General features: G+C 36.3%; 1 protein-coding gene across 1 annotated transcript in view; it reads left to right on the forward strand.

Moving 5' to 3' along the window:
• The window catches only part of KIAA2026 (KIAA2026 ortholog), a gene marked incomplete at its 5' end in the record, with an annotated part of 50,239 nt that overhangs the window by 17,131 nt on the left and 8,966 nt on the right, over window positions 1-24,142 (forward strand). Inside the window, 3 exons of the mRNA XM_010017499.1 lie at window positions 4,050-4,126; window positions 9,671-9,760; window positions 22,183-22,298. Coding sequence (XP_010015801.1) covers window positions 4,050-4,126; window positions 9,671-9,760; window positions 22,183-22,298 — 283 coding nt within the window. The remainder of the gene's footprint in view (window positions 1-4,049; window positions 4,127-9,670; window positions 9,761-22,182; window positions 22,299-24,142) is intronic.

The raw sequence follows: 24,142 nt of genomic DNA on the forward strand, positions 1-24,142 counted from the left end.
ATAACATATAAGAATTTTGTCAAAGCTGGCTAAGAGACTCTTGGCTATTAGAATGTTGATTTCCAAGGAATCTTAGAACAGAAGTGTTCCAGAGGTGGTTTTTTAAAAGGAATAGATGTGAAAGATCTGTAGATCTGGATTCGTTTTTATTCCAATTCACTTACCTTTAAGCAGAAAAATCTTTGAATGAAATTAACTAAGGATCATATTGCCCAAATGAAAGTCTATCACAATTTGCTAATTTAAATTCTCAGACCGAAAGCTAACATTTTCAGCAGAAACAAAAGAAATGGTAAGGGATGTCAACTTCTGCCAGCTACTGGCCTTGTTGTATGTAGCATAACCAGGCCACCACAGAGCAGTTATTTAGCTTCAGTGGCCAGGCTGAGGTGGGCATAGATTTTGTGTGGAGGGTAAAATCACTTAAGGGGTTGGACAGACATCAGCTGTGAATGACAACGTCTCAGACCACTCCGTGGATGTCTGCAAGAGCTCCCTTACGTGTAATCTTAGGTAAAGAGTCTATTTAAAATGGCTTAAATTACTTCAGGAAGTGAAGTAATGTTTCTGGCATCAGCTAGATGAATTTTGAATCACAACACATGGTACCTTTCAGAGCGAACAATGTACAAATATACTTAGTTGCTGACTAAGAGCAATCAGGAGTTAGGAAAACACACCTAAGAAATAATAAAGAAAAAAAATTTCTGGTAAGGAAGCTTATATGCATGATCTCTTCAGGTCACCTGTTCAGATTCAACACACCCTTGCTTGCTACCTCTCAATCCCTTGTTTTTACTTGCCATAATTTATAAACCACTTAAGAGTTCTACGTATAGACAAGCTAATAAATTAATTTCAATACAAAAATTCTCAGAGGTGGAAGGGGAACATTGGCTCAGTAACTAGCTTTCCATCTTTACAGTTCTTCAAATTACATCTGACCTGATCTGGTATTTGTGGCAGTCCTGCTCCAAAACAAGGAATCAGACTAGGTGACCTCAAGCTGTTCCTTCCAACCAGCTTTTCTATAGAAGGCCTCTCAGCCTGACCTCAGTGTGGGGGAAGGTCGGGGATCAGGTCATCTTGAGTGTGATCGTGCAGCACGTGTTGGAAAACAGGGATCTGGCCCAGTCAGCATGGGTTTATGAAGGGCAGGTCCTACTTGAGCAACCTGATCTCCTTCTACAATAAGGTGACCCGCCTGGTTGATGAGGGAAAGGCTGTGGACATTGTCTGCTTGGAGCTTAGTAAAGCATTTGACACTGCCTCCCACAGCGTTCTCCAGGAGAAACTGGCTGCTCATGGACTGGATAGGTGGATTCTTCGCTGAGTTGGAAAGTGGCTGGATGGCTGAGCCCAGAGAGTGGTGGTAAATGGTATCAGATCTAGTTGGAGACCAGTCACTAGTGGTATCCCTCAGGGCTTACTTAGTATTAGGGCCAGTGTTAATACCTTCACTGATGATCTGGATCAGGGAATCAAGTGCACCATTAGTAAACTTGCAGACAACAGCAAATTGGGTGGGAGTATTTGATCTGCTGGATGATAGAAGTCTCTGCATGGGCTGTGGCCAGCAGTATGAGGTTCAACAAGGCCAAGTACTGGGTCCTGCGTTTGGGCCACAACAACCCCAGGCAATGCTCCAGGCTTGGGGAAGAGTGGCTGGAAAGCTGCTTATGGAAAAGGAGCTGGGGGTGCTGATTGACGGAGCTGAACATGAGCCAGCTTGTGCCCAGGCAGCCAAGAAGGGCAACAGCATCCTGGCCCGTATCAGCAATAGTGTGGCCAGCAGGGCCAGGGCAGTGATCATCCCCCTGCACTGGGCACTGGTGAGGCTGCACCTCAAATCCTGTGTTCAGTTCTGGGCCCCTCACTATAGGAGAGATACTGAGGTGCTGGGGTGGGTCCAGAGAAGGGCAGTGAAGCTGATGAAGGGTGTTGAGCACAAGCCTGATGAGGAACAGCTGAGGGAACTGGGGGTGTTTAGTCTGGAGAAGGATCAGGGGGGACCTTATCGCTCTCTACAACTACCTGAAGTGAGGATGGAGAAAGGAGATCCCTTCCCAAGTAGAAGTGATAGGACTAGAAGTAATGGCCTCAGGTTGCTCCAGGGGAAGTTTAGACTGGATATTAGGAAATATTTCTTCAAGAAACAGTAGTCAGGCACTGCAACAGGATGCCTGGGGAAGTGGTGGAGTTACCATCCCTGGAAGTGTTCGTAAAATTAGTAGATGAGGCCCTTAGTGACATGGTTTAGTGGCAGACCTGGGGTAAGGTTAGACTTGATGATCTTGAAGGTCTTTTCCAACCTATTTGATTCTATGATTCTATGTTGAAAATACTCAAGTAAAATGAAAATTCTTATTTTCATTTTAATCATAGTCAAATCTTTCTTTTTTGTAAATAAACAAGACAGTCTAGCTGCTTTACATTTGTATCTGTTCACATTCTTGCCAGATAACATTCTTTTGCAGGCTGTAACGAGGAGTCACCATATGATGAGATTTCTTTTTGAGTCAGTTTGCCATGGAAGCCTATATTAGATGTCTGGTCTAGTTTGTTAAGGGAATAGTACTGTTTGCAGTAGTAGCAATTATGTTTTCAATGCAGCTGGATTCATAAAATATATAGCAAAAATGCTGACTTTTTTCCCCATTGTTAAAATGTTTGGGTCATTTTAATAAACATGCTTCTCTGTTTTATCACTTGTTTTGTAACGTGAAGCCTATGAGTGTTTATATTTGTTAGTTGAGGGCTTTTAGAACTTCATTATGTATTCAGTATGTGGAGTTTATTTGTTTTTAAATGGTTTAATTTTATGTAGAGTTTCTAATCTAGGTCCTTACCTTCTATGGTCCTAGAACCATACCATCGAGCCCTGTGTTCTGCCCCATAAGTGTGTTTTATTTCAGATTCAGGTAAGGTGTTCAGGAAGCTCACAGTGTAATAAACCGAAAATAGGATGCTGTAATAAACTGAAAATATAGATGCTAGGCATCTGGGAATAGGGCTGTGTATATGTATATATGCATTTGCACACATAAGCAAGTATGTATTAGGAAAAAATTAAATGCAATTCCTGCCAATGTTTTCATTAATAGAGATACCAAGTTTGTGTGTGTTTATGTTATTACCAAGTGCCTGTAATGATTCTATTTGACAACAAATTCCACATATTTTATACGGGGTTGTTCTTTTTTGTTCTGTTTTGATTTGGTTTTGGTTTTGGTTTTTTAAGGGGTTTTATAGTTTAGGACTCCTGAGTGTGAGTGTCAGTAATCTTAGCATATGGGCTTGTGTTGATTTACCATGTTAATGTAGAATAGCCATATGAGAAACTCCATTATTTTGCATGTATGGCTTGGTGACATAGCTACTTGATTTAAGTGTATGTGACTTGTGAACCCTGATACTATAGGCAGTAAAGCACTTGCCTTACCTTCAAGGAGGTTTTTAGTTACCACTATATTCTTATGTAGCACAGTGAAAGTTGTTACAGGAAGGAGTTTGCTTCGTTTTAAAATGTTAGATTTTTCCACAGCCAGAAAAACCAAATCATTAATCTCATTTCTTTGGTAGCTTAAGTCTGTTCATTGAGAGATTTCTGAATATTGCCAGTGCTTTGAGGGTATTTTCTACTGTAAGATACAGATGTGTGGCTCACTTTACAGTGTCAGAGAACATATCTTGCAGGTAAGATGCTATATTTCTTATGTTGGTGGCATAACATCTGAACTTCATGGCTTTCAGAATAGTGGTGTAAATGTTTCTCTTATGACTTAAATCTTTAGTACATTATGGACGTTGTAACAGATTTGTTCTTTTTTTTCTTTTTTTTTTCCTTTTTTTTTTCACGCCCTAAAAGACTATACTACACAGATACATGTTTAATGTTTGCTTTTACTGGGTTTAGTTACGATTCATAATTTTTACATGATTTACCGTAAGCCATTTCTTAGTTATAGTTTAACCTTCAGGTCTACATGTAATTTGGTTTTATTAATAACAAGCAGTATTATGAAGCTTTTCTCTTTTAATCTTACAAGGGAAAAAATCGGTATCTAAAAAAGCAATCACAAAGAAGAGGAAAGGTGTCACAAAGTCTACCATACCAGAATTTCAGGTAAATTACTCTAATTTTCATTTTAAGCACTTAAAATCTGAATGTCTGTAAAATAAATCCTTTAGTTTCTGGTAGAGACCTTGGAAATCCTAATGAATTTCCTTCTTCTAGTTCAAATTTTTTAAGCTGATTGTGTATTTTCTTGGTAGAGAAAGTTTTAGCAGTTTTCATTATATGCAGCTTAGACACTGTTTCACAGTACTGTTTAAGATCCCAGATACACCTGTTACAGGACAAAGCCTGTAAAAATGAGGAGTTATTAATGGAATTTTTACAGTGGATATAACGTTCTGGGATAAAATTACTTGTGTTTTGTATGAGGTTTGACGCTGTGAGCCTTGAATTGAAATCTAGCTTGCTTTACTACAAGGATTTGCAAAAAATTGGTAGCTTCTGTTTTGTTTGCAACTTTTAGCCCTTACCTGCACATGACTTTTAGACTAGAGAGCACTAAGAAAAGGGTGCTAACTATGATAATGTGGTTTTATGGTACTGTGATGGAAGTGTTACATCACTTGAGTTCAAAGTCACAATTTATGCATGCGTGCATACTTGGATTGAAGTTCTCCTTTGGCTATAAATTTTTTTCGCAAAGCTGTCTGTGCTGTTCTGAGCAATAGACCCACATTAAGTCATGACTGTTCTGTAACAGCCTCACACAGATGATGATTATGTGTTTCAGCTGGAGCTAGCAGAATTTCTCGTGATAAAACTGGTTAGTAACGGTCAATGTTAAGAAAGGAATAATATTTAAGTATACACTGATTTTTGTCTATATTCTAATGGTAGGAGCTAAAATATTTCCTAGCAGCTCCAGAAAGCAGATACAGTATCTAAAAATTTTATTTTTCCCAGCACATTACCTGCCTGCCATGGATATACATGATTAGGTTAGAAATATTTTTTTATAGTGTTAAACTACAGTATTTAGTCTGTCTAAAACATTATCTAAAACTTAGCCCAACTTTCTATCTAACCAAGGTAATCTGTACATCTAACTGTAAAATTAACATTATTATAGTTACCTATGTAAAATGTTAAATGTAGTGAAATAATTCTCTCTCTTCGATCAAAGCTAGGCATTATATCTGGTTTAGGTGGAGCTAAAATTGATTAGTATGAGCAGTTGAATACTTTTAGGGAAATTTTTAACAATTTAACCTGACTTTTTCAAGAGGGCAGGCATGACTGCCAGAAGTATCTGCAAATATTAAAATATATTCAGAATACTCCTAAGACTTTTAGAGCCTAGTAGAGTATGCTTCAAGATACTCTGCTCCACATACATGGATGGCTAAGCCATATGAAATTACATAACCTTGTTTGAAGGTGAGAGTGTATTTTTTAAATGTTTGGTAAGAAAGCTTTGAGTGTATGCAGGCCCCCTGAAGTATGCCACAGAGAGTATAACCATAAGAATATTGCTGTTCCTACCTAAACATCCATTCTTTTGGAAAGAAAGTAAATAAATGAAAATTTGTAAGATGTTTTGTGTGCCTGCAGCCTACAAATGTTATTAAAAAAATGACCAAAACCATAGAGCGCTTTATTTTGTAAGACTAGATCCTGTAATTAAGTGTAGATCCTTTTCCTGAAATTCGTAACTTAATATTAAAGCTAATAAAATTATTATTAATAAATCTTTTAATATGTGCAGTGCTCTAAGTTACATGTTAAAATAAATTATTAACCCAAAAAAATCACTCCTTTGTATGTGATTTCAGATGTTATACTAATTTCTTAGCTCAAGGTTTCTTTAAAAATAGAACAAAACCTCAACAACACAAAGCAAACAAACCAAAACCAAACAAAAAATAAGGAGATGCAAATTAAATTTTCTGCTAATTAAAAAGACACAAAAAAGTCCTGTTTTTCATATCTTGAAAATTATTTGAGAAGTGAGTTTACATCTTTGAAGAACAGCAGTTAATTGGCTGTTGCCTATTTCCTTTTAAAGGGTACTATGTGTTACAAGCTTATCATTACTACTGCTCATTAATGTTTTAAAGAAATGACAGTATGTTGCTCTACAGAAGGGACACTAATGTGGGGGGGTTTAGGTTTCTTTTCCAGTTACATAGTTTAGGATTGGTAACAAGTGCTTTGTCTCAGTCTTCTCTCATGTACCTCTATAAACCTGCCGGTACTATAATTAAGGAAAAAAGGAATGTGCACATTTTAAGCAACTGGTCTAACTTCATGTTTTCTGTTTAACTATGTTCTTAACAGTTCCAGTTTTGTCAGCTATGGTTTGTATTAAATCTCGAAAGGGGCTATCTGGACATTTACCACATGGAGGTGGCACCAATAAAAGAACAGGTTCATAGGAAATCAAGTATAACTTAGAATCATTACACAGATAACCTGAAGTTAAGCATGAGACCCCACTGAAGTATGTAAAAAATTAGGCTATAAAAGATTGGCTGAAGTTAAGGGGGACAAGTATGCCACATTAGTGATCTGGGGAGTAGACTGGGTTTGTATTTATGACTTGATCCACAGATTAGATTTGGTTTTATAATGATAAGTAGTTCATTTATAAATTCTGAGAAATGGATCATGGGACAGTCACAAGTTGGGATAGAGCTTGGTCCCCCTGTCTTTTCTTACAGAAGTCAGGGGAGACTTCCTGTCTTTCCTGCTTGAAGTTCTACGAGTCAGTGAGGGTCCTTGAGATTACTGAGACTTGAAATTGTGTCCTAACAGCAAGGCTCAACACTAAATTTGAAAGTCAACTGGAATACTGAATACCTGAAGCTTCCATTGTAGTCCATTGAAAAACAGGACACTATTGACTGTGAAAATTAAGCCCATGTGTAGAAAATACTGTGCCTGATGTGAAAAAAATCTGTATTGTAGTTAGTATATACATAACTATTTACATGACTTGTACATTAATGGAAATATTTACACCCTGAATCTTTAAGCTACCATGTAGTGTTATAGAGAATAGAGATTAATCTTTCACTGCCTTTGGTAACTCATGAAGGAAACATTTTCCTGGTCAGATTCTTTTTCTAATGATAACTGAGAAGAAGACATGTTCTTCAAGAGCAGTATGTGAAACTACAAGTGAGCTATCAGAATGTGACAGAATGATTAGTTTGTAACATTAATACCTTTCTTTTTGCCTTGATATTAAATTACCTGTTAAAACATACAAAACAATTTAGAAAGGCAGTGTTGTTTGCAGAAAATTGAATTGCTAAATTCAGTCAGTTAACAACCACGAACAAAGAACACTAAAACATTGAGTCTCATTATGAGAAATAGCAGCTAGATTCTATGTTGGAATTATCATACAAAATACACTACGCCTTTTTATCACTGTTCTTCTCATCTTTCCTTCAAAATGCTGGCTTCATCCTGTAAGATAGGAAATGTTAACCAAGTGACAGAAGTTTCAGAAATAGCTTCCTCCCAATCAATGTGCAGCTTTCGTACCTCATCCCAAATCCTACTGTGAATGAAAAAATAGAGATTTCTTCTTGAACATTTTTATAGTGGTTTGCAGTGCAGTATTGGAGTATTTCAGATAATAAACTCATTTGCCAATAAATCATCTAAGCTGAGCTGCTGATGCAGTCCTTTTTTTACCAGCATGTAACTGACACACAGATGTTAGCTTCAAATGTACACCTCTTCTAATGAAAATTGGGACTTAAAGATTTCGTTATTTTTCATAGTCACCTTGAGCCCCAAGACAACTAAACTTCATATGTTTGCATTGTTTTTCACAATAACATAGTTTGGATTGGTACACGCTTAACAGTTCTGCAGATCTGATCCTTACGTCTCATGTGAGTGTTCTGAAAATGAAAAATGGGACTGGGATGTGTGAAAAGTTTGGCCACATTAATTGTATGATGACATACAGGAGCTTTTTATGGTAGAGTCAAAGATAAGAGTTGGTATTTCCAGGACAGCACTGAACCAACAATAGTGAAATCACCCTTCTCCTTGCAAACTCTTGCCTTTCTAGAAGTGAGTTCCCAGAGAGAAATTCACCCACTTCTAGCAAATGAAGACAGCATCTTTTTTGGTTCATAGTTCTGCTTGATTTTTGATCCATGGTACATGGAATTAAACGTATCGCACAGGAGAAAATAAAAAGCAGTTATAAAATATAAAAACTGAATTATCAGTTATATAGTCAAAGGAGTAGATTATAATTGCATAGGGAAATTCTTTATCCATGCTTTTATTGACCTTTGTCAATGGCCTCATGGGACTAACTTGCACCTTCTTGTGTATTAATACAGTATCATAGATTTCTTCAAAGGCCAGATGGGAGAATAAATGCCAGTATTTGGCTTCCAGTTTACATCTTATATATTTGGAACTTCTTTAAGTGCAGGACAGACACGCATGTTGAACCTAGTAGAGTTACACATAGTAATACTATTTTTTGTGTTAAGAGAGAAATGGCAAATAAATTAAGATTTTGGCACTGTCTTGCTGTAGACAATGTATGTTACATTAACTTTCAACAGGTTTCTCTCTTAACTCGTGGAACACTGTAAACTGTGGAAAATATTTATGAATTATGTAATATATAAGGATTACGAAAATACTAACAGGCATATATGGGTTAGACATTTCTGACATTTATGTGTTTTGCTAAAAGTGTCAGTTCTGTGTTTTAATAGTAAAATTAAGTTCTTAAAATAGTAATTTACTGCAAATCTAAAACTGCATATGTAATTAAAGTAAAAATACATTGTTACGGATTACTGACTTGGAGAAAAAAATAATATTTGTATGATAAAAGAATTTTTGTGGGTTTGCTGCTTTTTTTTTTCCGTCTTGGATTTGATTTTCTGAAACTGTTTCAACATGTTTTCAGTATAAATGAAAACATTTCCACCTCAGGGTGTTTAAAAATAAGCAGGTCTTAATGTACCATAACCTGAAAGAACCTATTAAGTCTTTAATTGCCCTAAATGATGGTAAGCCAAACATACAGATTACTTTTGTTTGACCGATCTTCAAGGAAATAATATCCATATGCTAAAAGGGAAAATGTAAAAAGCAATTTTTAAAGACAGGAATAAGAAGAATGTAATACTTTTTCAAATCATAGGTAGGTAGATTTGACAGACATGGCTAGGTTATATTCTGTGTGAGCACATAAAGATATATGTTCAGGAAGAAACTGTAACAAGTGTAATTATGTGTAGTCCAAAGCTAGTGTACTTTAATTCACCAGGGAGTTGTTTGGTACTCAAACCTGTTCCAGCTCATTACCATACTTGAGACAAATTTGGTAGTTGTCATTCACAGGAGTTTTAAGATATACCTACATTTTGAAATGGAAGCTTACAGGCAGAGATGGTTTATTTCTGAAGAATGATTTTCATACTAGATTTTCTTCCTTTCATACAGTTGGGTTTTTTTTTCTCTTTAATGTTTAGAAATACTATAAGAAAATAAAAACCAAATGGTGGCACTAAGTAATAATATGTGCTTTTGGATTTTATTGAACTTCACTGTACATTTTCCAAGTCCCACATTACCAAGTGTTTGTGTTCATTTGTTTTTTAGCTTATTTGCACTAATCTTGATGAACTCAGGGAATTAATCACAAAGATTGAGAATGAACTCAGAGATCTGGAGGACATTAAAAAGAAATCGGTATGTGACATTAAAAGCTTTCTCTTGTATGGGTATAAAACGGTGCCAGTTGTTTGCTGTGGCTTGTCAGCTGAACTGCCTGTTCAGTGACTGCATGAATCCTCATAAGATTGATACCTGGAGACTCTAATGTTAATCTTTTCTGTATATAGTGCTCTGTTCAAAATGTACTTATGTAAGTAAATTTAATAACTGTGTTAACACTTTTCGCTGCCAAAATGATATGTGGATAGTGGTAATACCTTAGAAGGAGCAGTTAATTTCTAATAAACATCTCATCGTTCTTCCCTGAGGACAATCTCTTACCCAAAAAGCAATTACAGGATAGAGTTCTCATATCTCCTTATGCAGTGCTGATAAATCTTCTTGTGAGCTGACTCTTATGTTGCTTATTAGGATTCCTAACTGCTTTTGTTTGCAAGTAAGTTATTCAAATTGGCTTTGTTTAATTTTTATTCAAGTGGGTTATAAAGGAAAGCATGTTGTCTGTCTTTTGATACCAGTCTGAAATACAAATTTTACGAATGTACACTGGATCACTCAGTCTATGCAGCTGAAAACCTCAAAAAAATAATGGCTAGACAAGAGAACCCAAGACATTTGGGATTTTGTAGGAGGCAGTGATTCTCATCAAGATGGTGGATGGTTTCAAATACATGAATAGTACTCATTTAAGTGGCCCTCTACAGCCGAATTATACTTTCTTTCATTGCAGTTTTGTTTATTAAACATTTGGTAGGCATTTCTATGAACATTAGTAGTTAAAAATGTTGCTTTTTCTATACCTTAGTGATTAGGTGGCTAATTTCTGTGAGTGTCTTTAGCCCATGCAGAAAAAATGTTCTCTTAAATTATTTAAATAGGGGACATATACAGTAGGTGAGAAGCAACATAGATTAGGACCCCATTCAGTGCAGACAGTTAGCATAATAGTTGTGAAAATATCCAAAGGAATAAAACTAGACTTAATTTGAAATTATTTTGTAGTTGCCAAATTGCAAATTGGTTATATAGTAAGATTGTCAAGAGGTTATGAGAAGGGCTATGTCAATAGTAGAAGAAAATGCCAATAACGAGAGTACGCATCAGCGTATCAGTAATGTTAGTATAGGTGAGACTTTTAGTCTGCTGGTAAAACTGTACCAACAAGACTTCTTCAAGGGTAGACAAATGCTAAATATGTCATAATTGCTCTTTGGACTGAAATCTGATAATGTCGTTATGTAAATAAGTTGCATGACTTCAACAGGAATACTATGTTTAGTTCTAATTGCACTGTCTTAAACCACTCAAGTGCAGGGCAGTTAAGATACAACTCATTCAGCATTCAGAAGCTGTGTGGTAAGGACAATCTTTCTGTGTGTTTCTATATATCAGGATTCTGCATCTCTAAACACTTCTGTGGTTACAAATTTTATGTAAATTAAAAAGGCTATAATTTATTACTGAAGTGATTATAAGGAAACAATAAAGTATTGACTTTAAAAAAAATTATCAGGCAAACTTCATATTCCCTTTTAAAAATACGAATAGATGTTAAATTAGATGAATAATTAGTAAACTTGATTTGCTAAAATGAAGTTTTACTTTGCAAGGGAATTCATTACAATTTCATTTCGATGTCTTAATACTATGTGTAACTATGTTAGATACCTTAAAAAATAGAGAAAATCAGAATTTCATTCTTCAGCTTGGACACAAATGACAGTGGCAGTTTCAGAAGCATCCAGAATAAGAGTTTGTTTCACCTTGTCTGAAGTGCCTAGTCTACTAAGTAACATGTTCTAATCTGGTGATGGAAATTTGACCTAATATGTAAACTTGATGGTATTCATTTTGATGCTGTTCATGGATGACTTTGTTGTTTTGGCCTGAAGATGATGATGTTCTTACTGCTTCACAGTAACTTTATTGATCTTTGATTGCAATGGTGACCTACATGAACTCATAGGAATCTCTCTGTGACTAACCTGCTTGGTAATTGCATTTTCAGTAGTTGTTTGCACATGCTACTGAGAGAAACCCTTGAGGCAACCTTTAAGGCATATGTTAAATACTAACACATATTAGAAGTACTGCTATCTAATTATATGAAGACTTTATAACCTTTTTTTTAGTCCTAACTGCCCTTTGTTTCCTAGGAGGCCATTCTAGAGTACATAAAAGGAATTCCTTCTCCAGAACTTGGAAGTACTGGAGGCTGTAATGAAAAAGCTGAGCTGTAAGACTTCTTTAACATGAGTAAACATACTGTTTTCCTGCATTTTTTGTAGGTAGTTGGACTGGTTGTATCTGACACTTTCCAGAACATCAGCCTGAGCCAGAAAGTTTTGTTTGGCAAGTTAAAAGCAAGTTAGAACACGGTTATGTATTTGAAAGCCATGGGTAATTTTAAGTGCAGGCATTACTACCAGTTTCCTATACAATAATGAAATAATAAGCCTGTTGGAAAGGATTTTCACTGGTTGATTAAAACAGTTTGGTTCTGTACTCTTTTGAACGCCTGTATTGTCTTTTGAATTAGCTATGAGTAGCATTTTGCTATTTAAAAAGTTGTGTGCTTTTGCTTGATGACTGGTGAATTTGCAACATTTGTGACATTTGCTTTGCACTAGTTTGCCATAACTGTTTAGAAAGGAAAATGAAATTTTTCCTCAGTTATTTAAACAGAAGTTCAGTTCAGTCTTAGTATTATGTCTTCCTGGACTGCTTCACTGTTGAACTCTAGCCGTAGTTCTGAAGCAGGTCTGCAATTTCATATATGTTTTCAATTGACATAAGCCAAAATTACTACCAAAGAAATCATTCCTATTGTCTGTGTCTCTGGCAGCTTATGTTTTCTGTGCCACCCCATCAGAGAAGGTAGCAAAATTCTTTTTTTGGTTGATCTGTAATAAACCTAACCATTTTTGCTGCTGCTGAGGTATTTGTAACCCAGATCAGTTTTCTAGTGAAATTTATCATGCAGTTGCACAAATATGTTTGCTTGTGTTCTGTCATAGTTTGAGGGGTCTTTGTAAGGGCAGGAGTAAGCATCTGGGGGCACAAGGAAGTGGGATTGCTTTTGACACAAAAAGTGCCATTTTGTGGCAAGCGAAGTTTTCCATGATGCGGCTGAAGGGGTGCTCTAAAAAGTCCATTCCTTCAGCTACTAAACAGTTCCTCTCCTTATTAAGTATTACATTTCAAGAGAGAGAGAGAGAGGGAGAATAACTTAGTCAGTTTAACTAGCTAACTGAGTCCCTGACTGGAAGTCAGAAAGAGGGAGGTGCAGCAAAGAGACTTAAGTCTAATGCTCTATGCATTATCTAAATGCATAGAGGTGTAGGGTGCTTCCCTGAGGAATGTCTAAGCTGGAATGTCTTCTAGCTTTGATACATTCCTTAGGACATGTGAAGTGAGATCCTTTAAAGCAGTGTGTTTAAAAAGTAGAGTAAAAATAGGGTTAATAGAAGAAATCCCCACAGACTTACCATGAAAAGAATGAAATTCTACTAATAATGATGTCTGTTTTGTTGCTAATACTGACATAGGTCAAATGTGGGGAAAGTTAGGAGCCAGCAGACAATTATAAATCTGAAGTAGAACATACTTGCTAAAAATGCTATTGAAATTTTATTGTATTTTTGCAACAAACAAAATTGTATTTTGAAACAAACCTCATGTTTGTTGCAAATTTAAACTGCATACGTAAGCATGGAAGCTCAACTGAATGTGAGCTCTTAGAAATCTGCTAGTTCCAGCAAATCAATGAAGACATGCGAAGTAGCCTCATTCCACTTAAAAATCTACTTGCAGCAGTATTGATGAAAAATAATTTTGACAAACATATGTACTAGTGAATCATTTTGCCAGTATAGTTAGGGTATGTAAAGGCTTCTATGCACTATATGAAAATTCTTTTGTGAGAAGAGATAGTAAAGTAGTACTGTCTATCCTGATTAGTACACAAGGTAACTATCAGTTTCTATCATTTTGGATCACATTTTTCCTTGTTATCTCCTGTGTCAGGTAAAATCATTGGGAGTTGCAGAGTGAATGGAAATCTCTTTACTGGCTTTCAGATAATCAATTTCTCCTGAGATCTGAAGTCATTGGGATTTTGTGTGAAACTGTTAAGCTATTCTGTAGATCAATTCTATGTATTTAACTATTGCATATCATTGCAGAACTTGATTTTTGTGTTACTGATTTTTAATTCCTTTCTTGCCATTGTGTACTATGAAACTGATGGGACTGTGGATACTTCCATCAACTATTGAACTTTTGGCTCTTTTGCAGATGTCATTTTGTAAGCTGACGTTGTAGTATGCATGTTTATTGTAAAATGAACTGGGTTTTGACAAGGATGCTTAATTCTAGACCCTGTCTTGATTATGTTTAAGTATTCTGAAGTATTATGAGTATCTTGGAGGGAACATAAACATTGAAAGATTCCTTGTTTACTGAAATGCAAGTATTTACTTTGATAGCACCATTGGATTTGAATTATTTCCTGAAAATCTGATTGGTAAGTGCATAACTGTTGGGGGAGTCAGAAGGGAAGCTGGTGCCTGGGATTCTCACACGTAGGTTGACAAGGTTAAAATGGATGAAGGACAGTACCTTCCTAAGAAGGTGACTAGACTAGGAGAGAAGTCAGACAAAGTGAGGTGAAGAAGAATTAATCAAAAGTCACAAGCCAGGTTCACGACTAATGAGGGTTTGGAGAAAATGTACTGAAGATTCTGTTGTTTTTCAGGGGTCTGAAACACATTGATGTTCCCCACTTCATAGCAAAAAAGGTTAAAACCTTCTTTATAAAGGTTTTGGTTTCTGCCATCTTCTAATTTTGTTCCTGAAGGTCTTAATTAGGCAGTTGTACTTCCCCAGACACATGAATGTTTTTGTATATATCAGGGAGGTGAGTCAGAAGGGCTGAAAGTAAACTGAGATTTTCTGCACCTCTAAATCCATGTCACCTGCAGAAATACGTATTTTGTTGTGGACCTGAAAATCCAGAGACATATTTTCATCTGTAGGATATTGAGGCTATCCACAAGAATACATTGGGCAGAATGGAACATAGCGTTTTCTGTGTCTGGTTAGGGGTTTTTTGAAACTCCAAACAGGCTGCTGTTAAATTTGTTCATAGGAAGTGGAAGTTCATGGTCGTCATAGGAAGACAAGAGATTGTTTTCTGGGTTTTTATTGATTTGCTATACTTCATTTAAAAAAGATTTTAATATGTGGCAAAAATAATGCAAAATGGCATAATTTACTAAATAGAAGTTTATAAATGTTTGTTCTGTGTACAATAGCGAAATGGGAAATACTGCTATATGTTTGCAAACTTTTGATGGGAAAATGTGTTTAGACAAGACTGTACAGGGACTTCACAGGAATGCTCAGCAGAAGTTCACGTAACCATAAAAATTGATAAGGGCTTTTACTAGTATTTTAGTTAATCAGACATCAACTTTACAAACAATAAAGTGGAAAAACTTCCTATATATTTTCAGTTGGGCCTAGTGGAAACTTAATAACTGGGTTAAATCTAATTCACTTTTCAGCAAAAGGTTACTTCTCCCATTTGTCCCTCCTCCTAGCCTCTTCCCCCTGTGTCCAGTGGAATATGTACTATGCTTGAGGTTTTTGCATGTGGGGAGTTTTCAGTTATACTTGTTTTCATCTGTATTACTGTATTTACATAAATGTGCATGTAAACAAATAAAGTCTGAGAAATCTGTGTTTGCATACATATGTGCAGGTTTAAACTGCAGGTGAAGAGATCCTTATTCCAGTAAATATTTAGGAGAACAGAATTTTAATAGACCTTCTTGAAGTCTCACAGCTGAAACATTTTCTTTACATTTCAGCTTAGGCTCTGTATTGCTGTGCATCTTCATCTGTAATGTATCTAACATATTGTCTTTTTCCATTCTTTGTCCCAGAAACTTAATTTGTACTTAAATAGCTTCATTGCTTCTCTGGCTTGCCTGCATCTTTTAAACCAATATGAGCTCAAAATGTTGAATTTTGAATCTGAATTTTACACATTCACATCCGTACAGTTTCCTGTGCTTCTGAGGAGAGAGTGAGATTTTGGAAATGCAACCAGCTGTTTCATTGTATAATGTGAATGAATAATGCCAGTTTTATGCTTCAAATTTTGAATATTCTCCACAATACTTACTTTTTCTTCTCTGGTATTTCTCACCTATCTTACTAGCTTTCAATATTTTTGACCCAGTCTTCCATTTTTCTTAGCTCTTCCAGTATCGCTTTTTCTTTCTGTATTTTTTGTTCACAGTATGTTTTAGCTTTCCATGATTTTTCATGCCTTTGCTTGTGTGGCTAGCCGTTCAATAAACGTTTGCTAAGAAACTTCCCTAAGCAAATTTTATCATATACCTTTCTACAGTTACAAATGTGGACGTGTGGATTCTTTATTGAAGATATTAATGCATACTCATAAATTTTTTCTGGGACATTTTTGTCATAGATAAACTCGATAAACTATTGTATATTGAGAAAGTTTCACAGTGCTATGTCAGTGTATTATTTTGAAAATAATATTCAAAACCTTCCTGTCAGCACACAGGTATAACAAAACCAGCTGATTTTCAGATGTTCAGCTGAAGAGCAGAGAAGTATTTGTATATCCAGAGTTAAGAAAATTCAACAATATGAAAGGGATATAAGTAGGAATCATAACAACTTAAAAGACACAGCATTTTTGTAATATCCAGTTTCTTCATGAGTTACAGAACTGTAAGTTAGTTAGTATCTTGAAGTTTTTTTAATGAAGAGTAAAATGTGACAATTCAGTGCTGGATAATTTTCACTGATCTGAGGTTCAAAGAAATAGTAAGATCATGCTGATGAAAACCTCCTGTGTTTTTGTGTTTTGTATCTTTAAAGTAAATGCGGTAGATTAATCAACGCAATGATGATCGTGTGGTAATTTTGCCTAAAGAAAATCAGTACATGTGCCTATATGTCCGAATGAAAAGTCATTTTGTAGTAATGAGCTAAGTCATGAGGTAAAGATACTCTCAGTAGCAACAAATATACTGTTTAGTTAGGTTGGTTTTTTTACTTCATTTGTTTGCAATGTTTAATAAGAGAGTATGAGATGCCTTTTTAGCATACAGGTTCATGTGACCAGATATCAGGTGGAGATTATCAGTGCAAGCTGAGGTCTTCTTAAAAAAAAAAAAAGTTTGATGGCTGGTAAAAGGTTTTTTTTCATTAGTTGCTGGTAAATGCTCAAAGATAAAGTTGCTTAAGAGATGTCATAAGTGAATTTACCATTTACTGCAGGTCATTCCTCCTGACTGTATTCAGGGGGAATACAGTCTTAGTCTTCAGATAACATCAGAGGTTAGTTGTTGATAGGTATCTATAGTATGTAGAATGATATTGCTGAAGATAAAACACAAGATACTGTCTTTTGGGAACTTTTACTGTGGAAGATAACTCTAAGCATTTTCAAAATGAAAACACTTTCAATTATAGATGATTTTGTATAGTATGAACACATAATCTCATCAGGACTGTTACTCAGTCAAAACTGCCATTGGAGTAAGTGTCTGAAATTCTGGTATTTGACCGATAAATTGGTTGGTAAGAACATACCTGAATTGAACAAGTTATCAATCTCTTTTCTTTAGGTATCTGATGTCCAAAGCAGCTGCAGATCACCAACTCCCTCTCTGTGTGACATCACTAGAAAATGCTAGACTGGTGATGTCACACATACCACGGAACCCCGCTGCAGAATGGAGCAGGCGTATTAAGGGTAAGGTAAGTTTTCTCCCTCCACCACCACCCCTTTTCAACAATATTGCATGGTTTTATAAGATTTCTAACTTTATTTTATGTCCCTGGGATATAAAGTAAAGATTAAAGAAAATCTTATAAAACTGCATAATATTGTGGTTGTGTGTGCGTGCTTATTTAAAAACAAATACTCCCCTATAAAGTTCAGTCCTTACCCCATATATCCATATCCTGGCTCCAGTCTGCTTTGGGGTTCCATGATGAGTATGCCAGAATTGTGTATGTTGGGGCATCACGGAGAGTGGAGTCAGCATTTCCTGGCTGCTCTGGATGTCAGAAACCTTATTTTAAAAGGTAAGCTTTCAGTTGAGAATGTGTTGAATGTCTCTCTGAGTTTATATGGAAACATTCCTCACATCTCTAAGGCATATTCTCATTGTGTTTGCATTTTTAAAATCTAGTTGTAACTTAATACAGCTGAAAGTCATATGTTATAGTTGTCTGCTTTCTAAGCCTTTATTCTCTTCTGTTCTGTTCTTAATTCCTTACATTGTATTTACAGAAGAAAACGGTGTTTTATTTGTCACTACCTGGAACAAGATGGTACTAAGTTCTGTTAAATATCTTTATCAGTGATGTGGATGAGTGCACCCTCAGTAAGCTTGCAGACATCACGAACCTGGGCATGAGTGTTTATCTGATGGAGGATAGGAAGTCTCTGCAGAGGGATCTGGACAGGCTGGATCCATGGGATGTGGCCAGTGGTATGAGGTTCAACAAGGCAAAGTGCTGAGTCTTGTACTTGGGCCACAACAACCCCAGGCAACACTCCAGGCTTGGGGAAGAGTGGCTGGAAAGCTGCTTATGGAAAAGGAGCTGGGGGTGCTGATTGACAGAGCTGAACATGAGCCAGCTTGTGCCCAGGCAGCCAGGAAGGGCAACAGCATCCTGGCCTGTATCAGCAATAGTGTGTCCAGCAGGGCCAGGGCAGTGGTCATCCCCCTGTACTCTGCACTGGGCACTGGTGAGGCCGCACCTCAAATCTTGTGTTCAGTTCTGGGCCCCTCACTATAGGAAAGACATTGAGGTGCTGGGGTGGGTCCAGAGAAGGGCAGTGAAGCTGGTGAAGGGTGTTGAGCACAAGCCTGATGAGGAACAGCTGAGGGACCTGGGGGTGTTTAGTCTGGAGAAAACGAGGCTTTGGAAGACCTTATCACTTTCTACAACTACCTGAAAGGAGGTTGTACTGAGGTGGGTGTTGATCTCTTCTCCCAGGTAACAAGCAATAGAACGAGGGGGAATTTAGATTGGATGTTAGGAAAAATGTCATCACAGAAAGGGTTGCCAAGCATTGGAACAGGCTGCTCATGAGTGACCATCCATGCAGGTATTTAAAAGATGTTGTTAATGTGCACTTAGGGATGTGGTTTAGTGCTGGACTTGGCAGTGCTAAATTACTTGGACTTAATAATCTTAAAGGTCTTTTTCAACCTAAATTCTGAAAGTCAGATCCAAGGTATAGAAGCAGTTGTACTGGTATAGTGAATTACAGACCACATAAGAACATAACTGAGTACACACCGGAGTTACTCAGAGGCTTTTTATCTTTCATCACAAGGAACCCTGCAGTCAGTGGTTGAAAGGGATATTTGGAGGTCTCCCCCCCTCAAAGCAGGACTCTTGTCAGTGCTGCATTAAGTCATCCATGACCTGACTAGCCCAGTTGTGAAAACAAGAAAGAAAAAAGGAGTTTCAACAGCTCCTCTGTGCAACCTGTTCCAATGCCATATGTTTCTGATGAAAATGTCCAGCCTGAACTGCCTAAGCATCAGTTTGTAGCTCTTCGGTGTTACTGAGAAGAGTTTGCCACACAGACATTTGTAAAGGCAAATTTATTATCTGTAGAAATTAGTAGGCAGCTATGTAATGCTGAGGTTGGGAGTTAAGTCATAGCTTTATCAATTATTGATTTGCTTTTTTTTTCCTATACAAGACTTTGTTAGAGAATGAAATTGCATAAGAAAGGTAATGCTAGAATTTGTACTGATGTGTCGTAAGGTTATAGCCATTTTTTATGTCTCTTTTTACTATTCTAATATTTAAGGAATAATAGCAGATCATTGTTTAATATCTGAGCTTTGCAGAAATCTTACGTGTTTGCACAGAAAACCAACTGAATCATAATAATATGAAAGATAAAGATGTTTTTTTCCCCAGTCTTTTTTGGCATGTGTTTGTTCTGAGTCCTGCTATTTCTAAGTAAAGAAAATTCTGTACATGGTTCAGTTTTGTGTCTGCTTCCACTAACAGTTTTTTTGTCAACTCCTAAAACCCAGTGAGAAAAAATGAGTAATTGGGATAATGGGAAATAATTCACTTACATTTTCTTAAAATTATATTGCAATAATATTTGTGTTAAAGATATTTTGAAGCAGATACAGAGTTTTCCAGAGGTTATATCCAGAGGACACTATTTTTGTTAAAAAACAACTCTAAAATTCAGGGGACAGAGGAATGGTTAGGGGTTTTTTTGTTCATTTGTTCATTTTTGTGAACAAGACAAGTGGCTTGTTATTTGTTCTTCTGGGAAGTGTTAATGAAGGCAGTAAAGTCTTAAAGTCTGGTCTTGTCTAAACCTTCTGCTTGTGTCTGGCTATTCAATGCATGATACAGTTATCACTTCAAAGTTTATTCAGTGATCAGCTGATATCTGGTTCATAAGTACTCTTTTTTTCTACTTAAGCCAAGAGCTTAGCCTGATTTAAAGAAGAATATCATAAATCAACAATTTTTGTTGTTCTTTATGTGTAACAATTTGTCATATCTTAATACTGTGCTTTCACACATCTCATTTTTTGCTATATTGAATGCATGTACAGCATTTCTATGTTCTAGTAGTTGTGATATTGTTTATTTTTGCCATTTTGATTTTTGTTTTGTTACAATCAACTAATACTTTGTAGTATATAAATTCAGTCTTCTGAAACTGGAATGTTTTGTGTTTCTTACAAGAAAGATAAATCTGTATACATAATATTCTTTCATATGCTAGCAATTCTTTCATATGTTAGCAATTAATTCTGTTGACTGCTAACATTAGGATGTGATATCAAAGGCTTTGGTGGGCCACAGTAGATACAAATGCTATTTTCTGTTGCAGTGCTCAGTATGAGGTTTTATGGGGCAGTGCTTTTACCTCTGCAAATGTGACTGGCTGAAAATAAAGGAGATGAGTACAGTTTGCTGGCTTATGTGCTCAACACTAACCATTAAATAGTAATTTGGCATAATTTCCTACTTAAAATCTTCGTTTTTGTAATTTTAATTAAAGAATGAAAAGAGTAGGTATTAATTTTATTATGTAACATGTAAATGATTATCCATAAAAAATAGATACCTGTTCTTCAAACAAGCATTCAGCCTGATTGATCTTGCTGTGCATTGGAGAGATCTGCTGAAAAGTATAGAAAGGAATTACTCCAAAAAAAAATCATTATTGCAGACTGCTGAAAGGCAGCCGTGTCAAGCTTCATCCAGCTTTTCCTGCTCTGCATTTCTTGGACCACAGGAAGCTGTGAAGGATATGTGCTCAATCAAAATAAATAAGTTCCCAAGTCTTGCTTCTTTTTCTTGGAAAACAATTCTCTTCATTCTCTTATATCCTTTCTGAGAAGTCAAGAGGTAAAATCCTCATTTATGTAAAATGCACAGAATTAGTAAAGTGGGAGAAGTACTAGAGTATACCACTTCTCTTGTTGTAGCTGTTATGTATATATTAATTGTTCAGTCTTTTATGTCATAAACTGGAGAAAAAAGTAAGGAGGGAAAAAAAATACTTAGAAGGAGTATCTAGGAGTGTTAAGAGATGTACTTTGCAGTATTATGGCCACCATGGTTGTGCTGTGTGTATGTATATACATGGTAATTGTCACTTCACAATGTCTTTTATCCACATTCAGCCTTTCCAGTTTTATGAAAACATGAATTCCTCATTGAGGGTCATAAGATTACATGTATCAGTTTGGAAAAGAAAATAATTTTTAATTATACATTTGAGTTAAAAGCATAAATCTTTAATGTTGGAAAATGGTTTCTACTGCAAAGTCTGTTACTTTTTAAATGATCGATTTACAAAGTTTTTCTTAAAAGCTTTATATAGAACTTCGAATAAAATACAAAATGTAATGCAAAAAATGTGTGGGTTTTATCCCTGAAAATTGTAGTAAATTGGTTTTGCAAATAATGATAATAATATAAATTATATCACTTATGTTAAATGAGATTATGGTAAGACTTTTCTGTAGAATTTTTATGTCTATTAACAGTATGCATACATGGTTGGTTTCCTTAACCTGTGTTAGTTACTCATTTAGGTAATTTTAAACATGTGGTATGTTTGTAGGATTATGCTTAAGTTTTAAGTTTTACCTGTAAAAAATGAACATCCTTGCAGTATTACTTTTTTAACTAGGACATTTTCTGTAGTATAAAATAAGTAGAAGTCTTACATAGGTTAAGGCTAAACTGTAAAACTTATTAATATTTTCTTCCAGCTGTTTTCTTCATATGCTGTATTAGTATACCGGGATTATTGTAGTACTAATAAAATATAACAGGATTCAGATCTAATGATAAATAAATGGCATTTATATTTGCAGGGAAGATGGTACCACAGGAAGCAAGCAGTAAAGGAATTGCATGGTACATTGTTACGACTGCTTAATGAACTGTTACCATGGGAACCAAAGCTAATGAAAGCATTTCAAAGAAACAGGTAATCAGCTGCTCTTTTTTCTTTTTTTTTTTTTTTTTTTTAACCAGAGTGTATGGGGTAGAAAACATTAGAATTCTCCTTTTAAAAACTAATCAAAAAGTTGACTTCTGAAATAAATTAAATGAAAATACTTTGAGGAGAGCAGTGCAGGCAGTGCTTTATTTGGAAGAATTATTTTATGTGCCAGACTTGCTGTCGCCATAGCTGACTAATATTTTTTTACCCTGAAATGCTTAATTGTGCCTATCAATAGTTGTAGTGCAATTGAGCTAGGATATATATTGCTGTTTATTTGGTTAAGAGGTGCTGAAAACCTGTATCTAGAAAACTAGACCAGGGCATCTCTCATGGTTTCAGTCCAGCCAGTCACTAAGTACCACACAGCCTCCCTCTCACCCCCAATTTCCCCTCCCTGGGCAGGATGGGGAGGAAAATCCAAAGAATGTAAGACCCCCGGCTTGAGACAAGAACAATTTAATGATTAAAATAAAGTAAAATATAGTGATAGTAAAAATAATACCAACAATAACACCACTAATAATAGGGAACAACAACAACAACAACAAAAAAAGGTCAGAAAACACAAGTGATGCACAATACAATTGCTCACCACCTGCTGACCAATACCCAGCCCATCCCCAAGCAGTGCTTAAATTTTGCGTATGAAGGAAGCAACTTACACAGTTACATGGTGCAGAATGTTGTCTGAAAAGTGTAAAAGGCATTATGTTTAAAAAACCCAACAACGTAGCAGCAACAACAGTAAACATAGAACTACTAAGAGCTGGTTCCTGAGTAGCTCATTCCATTGATACCATGCATGAATTAAAATCCTTATTTGGAAATATAGGATGTTGAACATTTTGCTTTAAATAATGGACTAAGGTACAAGTTTTGCTTTATTCTATTCATTTCTATTTGAGTTTCAGTTCATTTTCCTTAGCTGTTTATTTCTTCCTGTTCACAGCAGTTCAGACTCCTTTTAGAAATGTGGCAGATTGAAATCCTTTCTAGTAATGTTACTGTTTCCACTATATGGGGTTCCCACTTCTAACATTTATGTAAATTCTGCTGTGGAATTGTTTAGTGCCCGGTGTTAGTTCTTGTTTGTTATTGAATACAAAAGTAGAACTGTCATGTAAAGTGTGTAGAAATACTGTATATGAGGTGTGCCTAACTGTCCTGGGTTCAGCTACAGCAGTCATTTTTTCTCCGTCTTAGTAGCTGGTGCAGGGCTGTGGTTTTGACTTTCAGCCTGGGAACAACGCTGATAACACCGATGTTTTTAGTTGTTGCTAAGTAATGTTTACTCTGACCAAGGACTTTCTCAGTCTCATGCTCTGCCAGGGAGAAGGGGAAGCCAGGAGGAAGCAGAGGCAGGACACCTGACCCAAACTGGCCAAAGGGGTATTCCATACCACAGCACGTCATGCCCAGTATAGAAACTGGGGGGAGTTACCCAGAAGGCCCAGATCGCTGCTCGGGTCGGGCTGGGTATCGGTCGGCGGGTGGTGAGCGGTTGTGTCCTCTCCCCTTGTTATTCCTCTTATCATTATTATTGGTAGCAGCAGTGGTTTGTATTATACCTTAGTTACTGGAGAGCTGTTATCTCAACTCGTGGGAGTTACATTCCTCCGATTCTCCTCCCCATCCCTCTGGGAGCAGGGGGAGGAGGGAAGAGGTGGGGGAGTGAGCGAGCAGCTGCGTGGTTCCAAGTTGCCGGCTGGGCTTGAACCACAACACTAACATGAGTATATTTTAGCCTGGAATTGGGTGGCTGAGGTCTTGTATGTATGTGTGCTGGTAGCTAGAGAAGCATGCATTTCGAATGGAGGATAATTTCT

This window comes from Nestor notabilis, unplaced genomic scaffold, assembly GCF_000696875.1.
Source record: "Nestor notabilis isolate BGI_N333 unplaced genomic scaffold, ASM69687v1 scaffold30966, whole genome shotgun sequence".
NCBI lineage: Eukaryota > Metazoa > Chordata > Aves > Psittaciformes > Psittacidae > Nestor > Nestor notabilis.